General features: G+C 39.3%; 1 protein-coding gene across 4 annotated transcripts in view; it reads left to right on the forward strand.

Annotated features, from left to right (window-relative positions):
- The window catches only part of ints11 (integrator complex subunit 11), a 36869-nt gene extending 25571 nt beyond the window's left edge, over positions 1 to 11298 (forward strand). For all 4 annotated transcript variants that reach the window (XM_043675820.1, XM_043675823.1, XM_043675822.1 and 1 more), the window contains 5 exons: positions 618 to 725; positions 3397 to 3458; positions 3544 to 3686; positions 8273 to 8402; positions 10897 to 11298. In XM_043675820.1, coding sequence (XP_043531755.1) covers positions 618 to 725; positions 3397 to 3458; positions 3544 to 3686; positions 8273 to 8402; positions 10897 to 10965 — 512 coding nt within the window. In that variant the 3' untranslated portion in view covers positions 10966 to 11298. The remainder of the gene's footprint in view (positions 1 to 617; positions 726 to 3396; positions 3459 to 3543; positions 3687 to 8272; positions 8403 to 10896) is intronic.
- Positions 11299 to 13527: the final 2229 nt, after the last annotated feature.

Consider the following 13527-nt stretch of genomic DNA (forward strand, 5'->3'; position numbering starts at 1 on the left):
ATGCCTGCTACTATTTTTCCATATGGATGTTGCCTGCCCCATCTCAAGGGAACAAAGTACTTTTGAGTTAAAGCAGCATTAATCATCTTCTTGCTCAGAGAGGCATAATATGAAAAAAATGTCCAAAGCTTAAGCATTTTTTGTTCTTGAATACTGACAGCTCTAACTTCAATCAGTACAAAAGAAGTATCTCCAAAAGCTCATGCCTAAGAAACCTTTCTTTCCTACCTATGTAATTTTACTCATTTCATTGTCTGGCTGGAATGAAGCTGAAACCCTTCCTAACTCAAGACTTCCAATCAACGAAACTTTATGTATGTCGCTTTTTCTTTGTTTCCATTTGGTAACAAATAGCTCATAAATGTAATCTATTGTCACTGTCACCAAACATGCTCCTCAAATGTGCTAGAAATGTTCCTGCCCATTCCACCTGCCTGGTTTCTAATTGCCTGATCTGACCTTTCAACCTATGCATCTAGATGTCATTTCATTGTGTACATAAAATTTTGAGTGTAATTTCAATCTTCTTGTGATTTTGCTTGCATAACACGATATATGTTTTTTCTTAAAAGTAATGGAAAAAGAAATTTTAAAACTTGTCTTTTTTTTTTGTCCAGGTATTAATTGCTACATGCCAGCCAATGGAGAAACAGCATCAATAGTTACTAATCCCAATATTCCAGTGGATATTTCTCTTGGTTTGCTCAAGGGGGATTCAAATCTTGGTAACTGAATTGTTCTTAACCTTAAGATTTAGTAAACAGCCTACTTAAATTTTAAGAACCTGAAGTTCCCTGTTTAAGTAAAAGTATAACTGAATTATGGCTCATTTGTTTCATGTATTGCCTGGCATGGAACTGAGGTAAAGTGCCCAGTTCAGTTCCTAGGTCTCTTTGTGGAGGTGGAACACACAGATAATTCCAATGTAAGAGTTGTGCGGGCAACCAGTTTAGCTCACTTCCTTGTATTATCAGTAAGAAAAATTCATGTGCTTGGATATTGACAAAGGGAAGGCTGAAGTATGAAATGATGTTCACATTCATCAAATAGGTTACCAACACTGAATTTCTGTACTCACCTGCAAATGAAACATCATTGTTTGTATCATTGTTAGTTATGCTCTTTGTCAGCATGAATCCTTAATGCAGCACAGAAAAATAATTAAAGTAGAAAGGGTGTGTGTTTATGTTGTACCTTTCACAGCGTGTTTTGCAGCCCGTGAAAGTACTTAGAAAGTTTAATCATTATTCTAATATAGGAAATACCATTGCAACATCCCACAAGTAGTAAACTGACAATGATCAGAAGATCAGGTTTATTGAAAATTGAAGCATTTTGGCCATGTTCACCTGCTGTTCTTCCAGTAGAGCCATGGTAGTTCATTATGTTCACTGCGAGTGGACTTGGTTTAATGTCAAACCCAAGAGTTCACCCCTTTGCTAGTCCCTACTACTGCATTGAAGTGGTTGCCTCAATTATACACTTAGGCCTCTGGTGTGCAACTTGAGTACCCAGTCTTCTAACTCAGGTGAGTGACACCTCTGACCGAAGACTGACACAACTAAATGCAGTAAATCTGATGTGAAAATTTGGTTATTAGTTTCCTGTAAATATACAGAAAGGAGAAGATGCTTATAGTGTCTGTTTTAAATGACAACTGGACCCTGAAGTGCTTTACAGTCAAAGAAGTGTAGTCACTGTTGTAATGTAGAAAATGGGCAGCCCAATATACCAGAGCAAAATCTTGCAAACAGCAATGTGATAATGACCAGATAATCTGTTCTTGTGATGTTGACTGAAGGATAAATATCAGCTAGGATGCTGGGGAGTACTAATCCATTTCACATTAAGCAAACTAATAATTTTTCTGTCTTTAAAAGAGTTAAAAGCAGGTTGTTTTTTTAAACCGTGGGCAGCTTTCTTGTGGTGATGCTGGTAGCTCTTTAATAAGGAGAAGGACATCATACAAGATAGTTCACAATGTTTATCTTGGCCTATCCCTTTAAAGCACAAGGTATAATTGTTATTGAGTCAGTTAGTGGCTAAAGACGGACATTCTTTAACAAGTAGTCAGTTGTGAGTATTGGCATTCCATACTAGGTGTGATGGATGCATCGTCAATAAAATACCGTAGATCTCGTGTGAAATTACTGGATGATGAGTTTATAACAGTAGATGTGATAGTAAAAGCATGATGCAAAGATTCTATAAGAATGCAGGAAATCAAGATTAGTGAATGGGCAAGCAAATTTTCTTTCATTGTCCTTTCACATCTGAGGCTAGGATTCTAATATGGGCAATGGGATTGATATCTGCAATGGACCTCAGTCAAATTCATCTTCGGATGTCATGCTTTAGAATGTCACCAATCATGATTTTCTGGTTTCTCTGTCCTCCATGTGTGTCCCTGTCCTCCATGTGTGTCCCAGGAATTGTACTTTTTTTTGGTAATCGTTTGTAAAAGTTCTTCGTCTGCTGTCTTCAAAACTTCCTCATTGGTTGTGTATGTTATCCAACTAATCCTCATCATGCATCTCATAAGCCACATCTCTGTTGCCTTTAACTTGCATTGTCTGCCCTATGTTCCAGCATTGTCTCAATATAATAACACAGACCAGATGTAGTGTTTCTGAAATCTAATTCTAATATCCATTGAGGTGCTCTTTATTTTAATAAATTAGTCCAACATTTTGGTGCAAGTTTGTAAAGTAAGTGATACATGCAGCCTGATGTCTTCATAACTTTCATGAAGTGAAATAGCTTAGCTATTTCAAACGAATTTCTAGTGAATGAAAGTCCTCACCACAACACTTCCCTTCATCTGCACCAGTTGAGATCATGTTTTGTTACAATCTGGCTAACCACAACATATCATATGTGTGTAGTGGAGGTTTTGCCATTGTGGTTGGAAACTTAAGCTGCATTGTTTTTATAATGTTGAAGCATCTTCTCCGTGAATATTAATGGGTAAGACGACACTTAACCATGTACAAATAGAAGATGGGTTCATAACCTGTCACTGATGTTTTGATTTTCTTATATACTGATCAGCGACCAAAGACTCAATAGAATGGCAGGTTAATACTAGACAGTATTACAGGAGGCAACTTTCCACTTGTATTCAGAGAGTAGACAAGTAGCAATCCGAGGACATGGGAATATGAGCCTGTACTGGGCACTGCAGCTGAAAAGCTGAACAAGAATTAAATTATTTACATTGCATTAAGGTAGCATTCTATATAGTGTCTTGCAGAGTGTTTGAAAGTAATCAAAATTTCAATTTATTAGAGGTTGAGAAGAAAATAACAAAACCGGGTTTTCATGAAATGAATGTAAACCCAGTCACTGACACTTATGTTTGATGATGTCTCTGATTTTTCTCCCTGTGTTCTATAGGTCCAGTACCTGATTCAAAGAAACCAAAACTAATGCATGGCACACTGATTATAAAGGATAACGTAAGTAATGCATGTTTAAATTTGGGGATCACTTGAAAGAAGGATAAAACACAAAGTCACTTGCTCTTGTTGCTTTTATGTTTAGAGCCTTCGCCTAGTTTCACCTGAACAGGCTGTGAAAGAATTGGGTCTCAGTGAACATCACCTTCGTTACACATGTAAAGTTCAAATACAGGACCACCACTCAGAACAAGATACCTTAAATCGAATATACAACCACCTGAAAAAGTGAGTACATTACCCTACTTAGGCCAGTGGAGATAATAGCTTAATTTATTTTTATTGCCACCATAGCAAAATGGGTGTAGAGTCAGATATGTGAAGCAAGAAAAAAATGTCATTCAGAGCAGTAACTGGAAAGGATGGGCAGCAGCCAATAATAAACCAAGAAATGATCAAAGAAGGAAGTGTCAACCTTAAAAAAAAAAAAAGGTCTGGGACTAATTACTGTTCTATTCAAATGACTGCTGCGTTGCACAAGTTAATTTTTGTACTTTTCCGCCATGGCTAGTACAGTTTTGGGTTTGCTGTGATACCTTCTTGGGTTTGGTAGTGTTGGATGTTCCCAGACTTGGATCTCCTGTCCCTACGTGCTGGGGTTTACTCACAATTAGCTAATATCTACATATATGAAAACGTGACTAGGAAGATGTTGCATCACGTCATATGGATTGGATATAGTAATCTTGCCAGACCCTGAACATCATGAGCCATGCCTAGAAAGCAGCAGCAAGCAAGTTCACAATGTTGAGAACAAAGTGTTCCATTTTCCAATGGCAATATGAGATTGTCACTAGTGAGCACAAGAGGCCTATTTGCATGCATTAGCATGTATTAACAACTTAATCTCACCAGTTTCCCATTCTCCCACGAGTCAGACAGAAACTAGATGGTGACAATTTAAAGTCATAGCAATAATCTGGTGACTCAGCGTGGGTTTCCTCCGGGTGCTCCGGTTTCCTCCCACAATCCAAAAAATGTGCAGGTTAGGTGAATTGGCCATGTTAAATTGCCCGTAGTGTTAGCTGAAGGGGTAAGTGTAGGGGAATGAGTCTGGGTTGGTTACGCTTCAGCGGGTCGGTGTGGACTTGTTGGGCCGAAGGGCCTGTTTCCACACTGTAAGTAATCTAAGACTCCAGCCCGCTGCCAGCTGCTCCAGATCTTCATCTTGAACACTCAGGACCAATATCTCAATGCCCTACTCCATGACAGCAACTGCGTACACACTCCATTCACAGACTTGGCATCTGCCTTGTATCAGCCTCATCAGGACACATCTTCAATATACTTTTCATGATTCTGTACTACAGTGCTTCAGTTTGGAACACACCAGCACTTAACATTGGAATACAGTTACAAGGGCACTTTGCAGTCAGGGATAGGCACCAAACTCATGAATTCAACCAGGTTGTATCTCAGGGCTGCATGCTCACTCCCTTAGCACTCACTCACTGTGCCTACTTCAATGCTTGCAGCACCCGCCTGCCTTGGTCCCTCAGCTAGACCTTAAAGGCTCACAGTGTTTCTGTCTTGCTTTGCTTTTCAGTACTAACACATAGCTGGGAACTTGTCATGATTGTCAGCCAGGGAGCACCATGCTGTATCAATATTTCACCTACAGCATGTAACAGTAGCCTAGCCAGCAAACACAAAGCCATTTGCTTAATGCACATGCAATGTGTCAAAGTTGAAGGGGAATAGTCCTCAGTCAGGTCATGGGGGAGCAGTCATCAGTCAGGCTGTTGCGGAACATTGATCAGAATAAGGTACAATGTCAAAGTTCCATGTTGAGACATCCCGTGGCCCTGTGTTTTGGATTGTTCCATGTCCACTGTATAGAGAATTACACTAAACAGTCATTTGTGAGTGATGTGAATGTTTACAGCTAATGTTATGAAAATTCTGTTCTGTTTCTAATAATCCCGACTTGGGTTCATTTTAAGTGTGAGTGAAGTTTGGCTGAATCCTCAGTTGTTCACCCAGAAATGTGTCAAGGCTGATACCAATGCAATTGTTGTTAGATCAATTTGCTTCCTATCATTTCCCTGCAATGAGGTCAGTGCTGTAGCTCAGGCAGTATGATTGGCAGCATAGCTGGCTTTTCCTAGGCCAGAGTAAACACACTGCATTGGGAGTGCTATATCATAATGCAACTGAGTTCCTCAATTGGAAAGAGTTCCATTCCAGCAATGTGCAAGTCATCTATGATCATCAGCAGCACATCTTGGAGATCTGTGCCAGCTACCAGCCATGACACCTCCAACCTTGTGAACTCTAATGGTCTGAGTTCATTTCAAAGACTGGATGCATTGCAAAGTTACTTACTAGGAGACAAGGACGACCATGGTTGATGGCTTCATAGATACAATGTAGCCCATTATTCTACCAGAGCAGACAATAGGCCACCTGGAAATCAGATTTCACCTTTGGATTAGACTTGGAGGAGGGGAGCAGGGTAAGAAGAGGGGGTCCCTGTGGTACACTGTGTTTGGAGTCTAGTGCATAATCCATGTGTGCTGCAATGTGCTACAGCAGCAGCAGGCAAAGAGGGCACGAGATGGATGCTGAAAAACTAAGAGTGTGGCAGCAGTCTTCCAAGGAGGAAGGTGAGGACATTGCGCAGGGGAAAGTCACCTTCATCATGATGAAGCATTGCGGTGTCAGGCACTGTAAGCCAGACAGGACATAATTAACATCTCCCTCCAGTGTATGTGAACTGGATGCAGGAACTGTAAATGTATTGGTCCTTGAAAGGCACATATCTGTTTCTGTTCCCACAGGTATATGAAACTTCTGTTTGTTTACTGTTTACTTCTGCTGTTGCTGAATAACAGTGAATGTTTTGAACCTTTTGAAGACTTTTCCTGTTTGTGTCGGGCACATGTTGAACAATTCAGGCCACTAGGCATTGGGGCAAGAGTAGCACTAACTTTAACAGAATTGTAAGATAGGCTGAGACTAAGGACAAGTAAACCGTGTAGCTTGGACCTTAAATGGTGAGAGCTATGAGATTGTGCATTTGCATGAGCAACAAAATCTCTGCTCTGTCACCAGTGTGTCCTGGGAAGCATGGGTTTTTGGTTGCTCTTCCACTATGTGCGGTGAAGGGCAACTCCAGACTTCTAACTCTTGATCAGATGCATGTTGGGCATCAATGATGGCACTAGGCACCAGGATTAGATTACTTACAGTGTGGAAACAGGCCCTTCGGCCCAATAAGTCCACACTGCCTTGCCAAAATGCAACCCACCCAGACCCATTCCCCTACATTTACCCCTTCACATAACACTAGGGGCAATTAGCATGGCCAATTCACCTAACCTGCAAATTTTTTTTGGACTGTGGGAAGAAACCAGAGCACTCGGAGGAAACCCACACAGACACGGGGAGAATGTGCAAATTCCACACAGAGTTGCCTGAGGTGGGAATTGAACCCGGGTCTCTGGCGCTTTGAGGCAGCAGTGCTAACCACTCTGCCACCGTGCCGCCCATGTCCTGGCAGTGCCGAGTACTTGTGTCTGTGATGAATGGGAGAATACAACAAGCAAGGTACTATAGAGGAAAGTGAGGAGTCAGAGTCGAAAAAGGTGGCGCTGGAAAAGCACAGCTGGTCGGGCAGCATCTGTGAAGCAGGAGCGTTGACATTTCAGGCATAAGTTCTTTAGGTCTGATGCTTTGGTAACAGGACAACCCACAAAAACACACTCGGGCTAATGGAGAGAAGCCCTCCATGGAACTTGACAAAAATGACATTTTAGCCAATTCCAACTGGTAAGATTCAGTCCTGTTATTGTTCTTATTCACTCGTGGAATGTGGGCAATGCTGGCTTGCCAGCACTGCTTTAACATGTGACTTGACATGATTCTTCAATCTGTAGCTTTGATATTGTTCAATGAGCAAAATAACATTGTGTACAACAGTTATGATTTGTCTCAGTTAATTTGACCAATACACCTCATCTCTTGAAATAATACAGGATAACAAAGGGTACAGTTCTCCAGATCTGCAATCACCTCCTTGGCTTAAATAACTTCATCCCAACCCCCTGTGAACTAACCTTGTGGCTGTAGGCAAAACTGGACCCAGGCAATTTTTGTTCGAGGAGACAGCCAATTTGCATTTCTGTAGCTATTTGATCTTCCCATGTTGGCCACCAACGATATGCCAAATAGCTTCTGTTGCACACTCTGACTAGGTGTTACTTAATATAATGTTTCTGAGTATCACTACAGGCTAACAAATTGGTTATTATTAAAATCTTTTGGGGAAACTACTTTAATACCTTTGTCAGTAGAGTATTTCAACTTTTATTTTTAAAATGGCTTAATGCAAAATGTTTTCCCTTAAATCCCTATGTTTAAATGTAGCTCCTATTCAAACCTATGCTGTAGCAAAATGGTCAAAAAAATCCCAAACCATAATCCATCTCTGTTCTCCAGTAAGTGTCTCAGTGGTTTGGATTGGAGCCTTTCGTATTATATTGCTGATTGTTTTGCATAGGCGATAAGATGGATGAATGTTGATTTCTGGGAACAGAGGCAAGGGACACAGTAGCTTCTTAAAAAATATCAGCATACTCAGTAAGACTGTTGATCAAAATTTGGAGTTGAACGGTAGCCTTGCTGCACACAAATAATGTTAACTCAGCTGCTGACCTATTCGTCAGCTAAGGGTTGCTTAATAAACATTGTATTACTTTATAGGGATATTTCTTCAAGCAGTTGCAGCCTATAAAGCATTAAACATAGAAGGTTCAAAAATAACTCAATCAATTTTTAATGTTTATTTTAATTCTTTCCTTGTTGTCTGGAAGTATCTTGAAAGACTATCCGATTCAACATCTGCCTGATGGCTCTGTGATGGTGGAGTCCATTCTCATTAAAATCAGTGCAATGTCTGATGATCAGAGTACTAAGGATGTGTTAGTTTCATGGACCTACCAGGTGAGTGATCCTGTTTTAGAGAGCCACTGTCTTTCATGTCTAGTGAGGCTTGTGTTTAGAAAACTCCGCATGTTGTCTTGTATCCAGATGGAGGCTCTGTGTCTGTCTCCCATACTTCATGACCTGCTTTATACAGGTCGGCAATTGATGAGGTTGGGTAATGTCCAAAGATGCCACAAGCATCTTAAACATTCCCACACTGAGAGGGATGCTGACTCTACTAATATCAAACTGTTCTTTAGTAAAGAAATATTTAAAAATTGTAATTGTGAAATTGTGTAAGTCTTTGTGGCAGGAGGTGTCCGTGTGAGAGTCTCTGTGGGTGAGGATGTCTGTGGTCGTGGGTCTGTGTGGATTTCTGTGGGTAGGGGGTGTGTGTGTATATGGGGTTGTAATTTAGAGTGTGTGCATGTTCCCTTGTCAGTTGGTGTGTTAGTCTGTGTCTGTGTGGATGTGAGGACTTCCAGGATATCCCAAGGTTTGGAACAGTCAGCAACACTGTCAACCGTTGATTTCATTACTGGCTTTTTCACTTATTGTCAAATCTGAAGACACAAGACCTAGCATACCCGACATTACCACGACTCAGGGATAAACCTGTGTCAATCTGCAGTGTGATTAGGTGTTTAGAAGCTTAGATTTCAACAGCAAGGAGAAGCTAATAGGAAAGGTATGAGCTTGAAAGTGCAGCTAAGAGGCACATTGCATGACCTGCACATTATGCTTGTCTGATGTTCCATTTCACATTCAGAAATATGATAAATTTCCCATATCAAATTCCTTCTGCATACTCAGTGTAGTGGAGTTGCATACTGTGTTTTTGTAATTGAGATATAAAAAAATTACAGCTGCCATGATGTATACTGTGTCCTCTGGTTGCTCAGATTAAGAAGCAACTATCTTTAGGATGTTTGATAAATTGATAATAATTCCATGTCAGTGTTATTAAATTTAAGTGAGTGATTGTTCCATCTGCTGATTAGACCGTGAGAGTTGGATTAAGGGGGTAGCAGAGCAGAATTCCTTCATGATCGCAGGTCACTCTGGGAATTGATGCTGATTGAACACTCGTCTTGTTGAGAATTTAGCCAGTTATTTACATACACAAATTATCTTTTGAAATTATTCTGTCAGGATTATGTTCTTTGGAGGTTTCAAGATTATGAATATCATTAATTGTTACTCTTCAACACAATTTGTAAACTTGCTTCAATTTGACAAATTAATTATTCAATTTTCCAAACAAATCATGGATGATTTGCAGTAATGATCTCTGACACCATGCATTTAATCTTTTAAAATCCATGACACAAATTTGAAATGGGAACTAAGCTCAGCAATTTTAATCTTTTTAATCACATTACTCAATCCTGTTTTTTAACTATTGGCTGTTTCTCATTGTTGTTTGATCAATGTTGTCAAAGTGCTTGCTTCATATCGTTGGAAGTGGATCTTCACAGTGTCTTTAACCTGCTCACTGACATGTAAATTAACTGATTAAGAATCACAAGTATTCTATATACCTTTGTGTGACCTATTGCAAATGTCACTATGCAAATGAGAGGCTATGGAATTTTACAGTGTATAACCCCCATTAGTAAAACAAAATAACTTCACACTTTGTACCCAATCAACACTGAGTGGGTGAAATGTTGTCTGGTGGTGTTTCAATTTTACGATAGAGCATTTTACAAAGTTACAAAATAGTTAACTGCGGCAAACTGAAAGCTATATGGAGTTCGTCTTTCCCTGGATAAAAAGTGTAATCTCATTAAATTGGAGTGTAGTACATGTTGAAAAGTTATTTGGTTTGTAAACTTTCCAACAGAAGAAAGCTGTAGTTCAGCAAAGGAATTTCCATCCAATACGACTTAAGTGCAGTTGTGGATTAACATGTAATGATCTGTTTCAATAATAACTTGTGTAGAATTTTGAACACAGTAAAATTGTAGAATAATACAGCATAGGAGGGAATCATACACCCACTTAATCCTACACCAAACACCTCAGTGACTCAAAGGAATTGGGTTTTGTTTTGAAAAACAAGCTGTTCTGTAACATGCAAAAGACTTTCTATAAAAAGACAGGTAACGATTGGCAGATTAACCTGCCCCAATTAGAGGACTCATACCTGGAAATATAAGTACAGTCATTCCTCCATATCCACAAGGGTTCTGTCCCCGAGAACCCCTGCGAATGATGATATTCACGAGTGCAGAGCTTGTTCAAAAATAGGTTAAGAATCACAGATATGTGACTTTTGCCTGTGGATTTTTCAAAAATATTTTTTGGTGCAGATAGCCAAGTTCATGTTTTATGATTTTGCGAATACAGAGGATTTACTGTATTTGAAACTAGTCAGGAGATCACATTGACCTGTTTGATCAGCTCTTCACCTCTTGTACAAAGAAGTTTCCTGCCACAGGTTCTGGGATCACTAATGCTTGTGATTTTATGTAGTTAACAATGTTTACTGACTCTTTTTAATCTCTAGGATGAAGAATTGGGCAGTTACCTGATAACCTTGTTAAAGAAAGGACTGCCTCAGTCAATTGCTCTCTGACCCACTGGATGACAGGAAATGAATTTAGCACAGATAATCTTTTTCATATTTTTATATTTAACTCTTTTGTAAAAGAGTTCAGCCTTGCAGGATCCAAGAAGCTATGTTAAATATGCCATTGTTTATAGAAGATTAGATTTGGAGGCTCAGATGCATGTGACCTGCGGATTATAATGAGTCATATTTTGCCCATGGAACAGGGTGATTTGGTTCAGTTTTATTTTTCTAAGTAGGCATGTGGATTGAATTGGAATTTGAGAATGTATGTGGCTTACATACTGTTTTGACTCATTTTACCAGAACATGTTTGTAAAATAAATTTTTAAAACTGTTTGGATTTTGTCATCCATTTTTGTGTTGCTTTATGACATCCTTTACTGTGCCATAATGAAAGCGTTGTTTTCTGTAAACACAGCAGTCGACTGGATATCTGTATCCTCAAACACAGCCATAATTATGGCCATTATGACTTAAATTTAACTGGATGTGCTACACACATACTATGGGTGCGAAAGCAGGGCAGAAACTGGGAATTCTGAAGTGGGTTACTTGCCTCTTGACGCCTCACAGTCTTTTCATCATCTACAAAGCACAAGTCAAGTAAATGTTAGAGTACTGTGCACTTGCTTGACTCAATATGTACAGATTGAATGACATCACCCAGGGCAAAACAGGCTGCTTTTCATTTGAACCCTGTCCACCATCTTAAGCAATCAAACCCCACCTCCAAATACACTGCAGCAACATACATACCAATTTCAAGAGCACCTTCTAAAGCTGTGACATCTACCAAACCAGAAGGGCAAGACCATTAATTTCGCAAGAATACCACCATCCCGACTTGGAGATATTGCAGTCATCGCTGAGTTGACATCTTGTACTTCCTACCCCATAGAACCTGTACACTGTATGAACTGCAGCAGTCCATCAATGTCACTGCTATCTTCTCTAGGGCAATTAAGGATGGGCAATAACTGCTGGCCTTGCCAGTGATGCTTAAATCCTGTGAATAACCACAGAAGAAAAGTTTCTGAACTGAATTTGGTTCTATTTTCATGTCTGGCTTTGGTTTTTGATGCACCAGCCTGAAGCAACTTCCAGAGTTTCATTAACTTTTAAATGAGAACAGGAAAGTGTCTAGCTCTGAGCCACGAGTTCTCAGTCTCATCTACTCCAGAACTCTGAACAGGTCGATAAGAAAATAGATATAACTGATGGATAATAGGTTTAAAGTAGCACAATAAATAAGTACTGGAATATATTAAAAATGAAAGAGCTGAAGAAACTCAATGCATCAGGCAACATGTGAGAGAAAAAAGGTAACATTTTGAGTCTAACTTGACTCTGGAGGATTTGTTTTAGGAATAGTGTGAGTACAGTTTGCTTCATCTAAGTAGCATTTATCAAATCCTTTTAATGGAAAAATGATCAAAATGTTCTGAAATGTAACACTGGTTGTCATTAAAGTTCCAGTTTGTTATTTCGCATTTCTTGACAATTTTTTGTTTTGAGGTGAAACTACAAGCCATTTTTGAAACCTTGATATCTGAAAATGTGAAACACGTTGAAGCTAAATTTCTCCTTGTTACTATTATTCAGTGCACAGCCCATAATGTTTTGAAAAGCTTTTTATGATGAGCAACAAGTGTCATTTTTAAAACATGCTGATTTACTAGTCCATTGTTTTAGATAAAGTCTATTATGATCTAATCTGATGTTACAACAGGACAGGACAAATCCAAGAATAAAATCTAGCTTGATAGATTTAAAAAAAAATTCAACATGTTGATCTTGCATTAAAACATGAACACACAAGGCTGCAGACTTGGTTTTAGCATTAAGCCAAATATGTATTATACAGAGGAAATAAAAATAAAACAAACCAAGCTAACATTTTAAAAGATTTCAAAACACGCAGCACAACAAAATCCCAATATAGGAACAAATTACTGCAGATGCTGGAATCTGAACTGAAATCAAAAAGTGCTGAAGATCATAGCAGGTCAGACAGCATCCCTGAAGAGAAAGCAAGCTAACATTTCGAGTCTAGATTTCACAAAAACAACAAAAACCCCTATTCTACTAGTTTAAAATCTAAAACACTTAAAAGGTAACAATATATATATAAATGACACAACTTTCATCGCAAGTTCAACCCTATACTCACACTTATCATTTATCCATGTTTTATTATAGACAATAGGTGCAGGAGTAGGCCATTCTGCCCTTTAAGCCTGCACCACCATTCAATATGATCATGGCTGATCATCCTTAATCAGTATCCTGTTCCTGCTTTATCTCCATAACCCTTGAATCCACTATCCTTGAGCGCTCTATCCAACTCTTTCTTAAATGAATCCAGAGACTGGGCCTCCACTGCCTTCTGGGGCAGAGCATTCCACACACCCACCGCTCTCTGGGTGAAGAAGTTTCTCCTCATCTCTGTCCTAAATGGTCTACCCCGTTTTTTTAAGCTGTGTCCTCTGGTTCGGCACTCACCCATCAGCAGAAACATGTTTCCTGCCTCCAGAGTGTCCAATCCTTTAATAATCTTACATGTCT

This window comes from Chiloscyllium plagiosum, chromosome 34 (genome assembly GCF_004010195.1).
Source record: "Chiloscyllium plagiosum isolate BGI_BamShark_2017 chromosome 34, ASM401019v2, whole genome shotgun sequence".
Taxonomy (NCBI): domain Eukaryota; kingdom Metazoa; phylum Chordata; class Chondrichthyes; order Orectolobiformes; family Hemiscylliidae; genus Chiloscyllium; species Chiloscyllium plagiosum.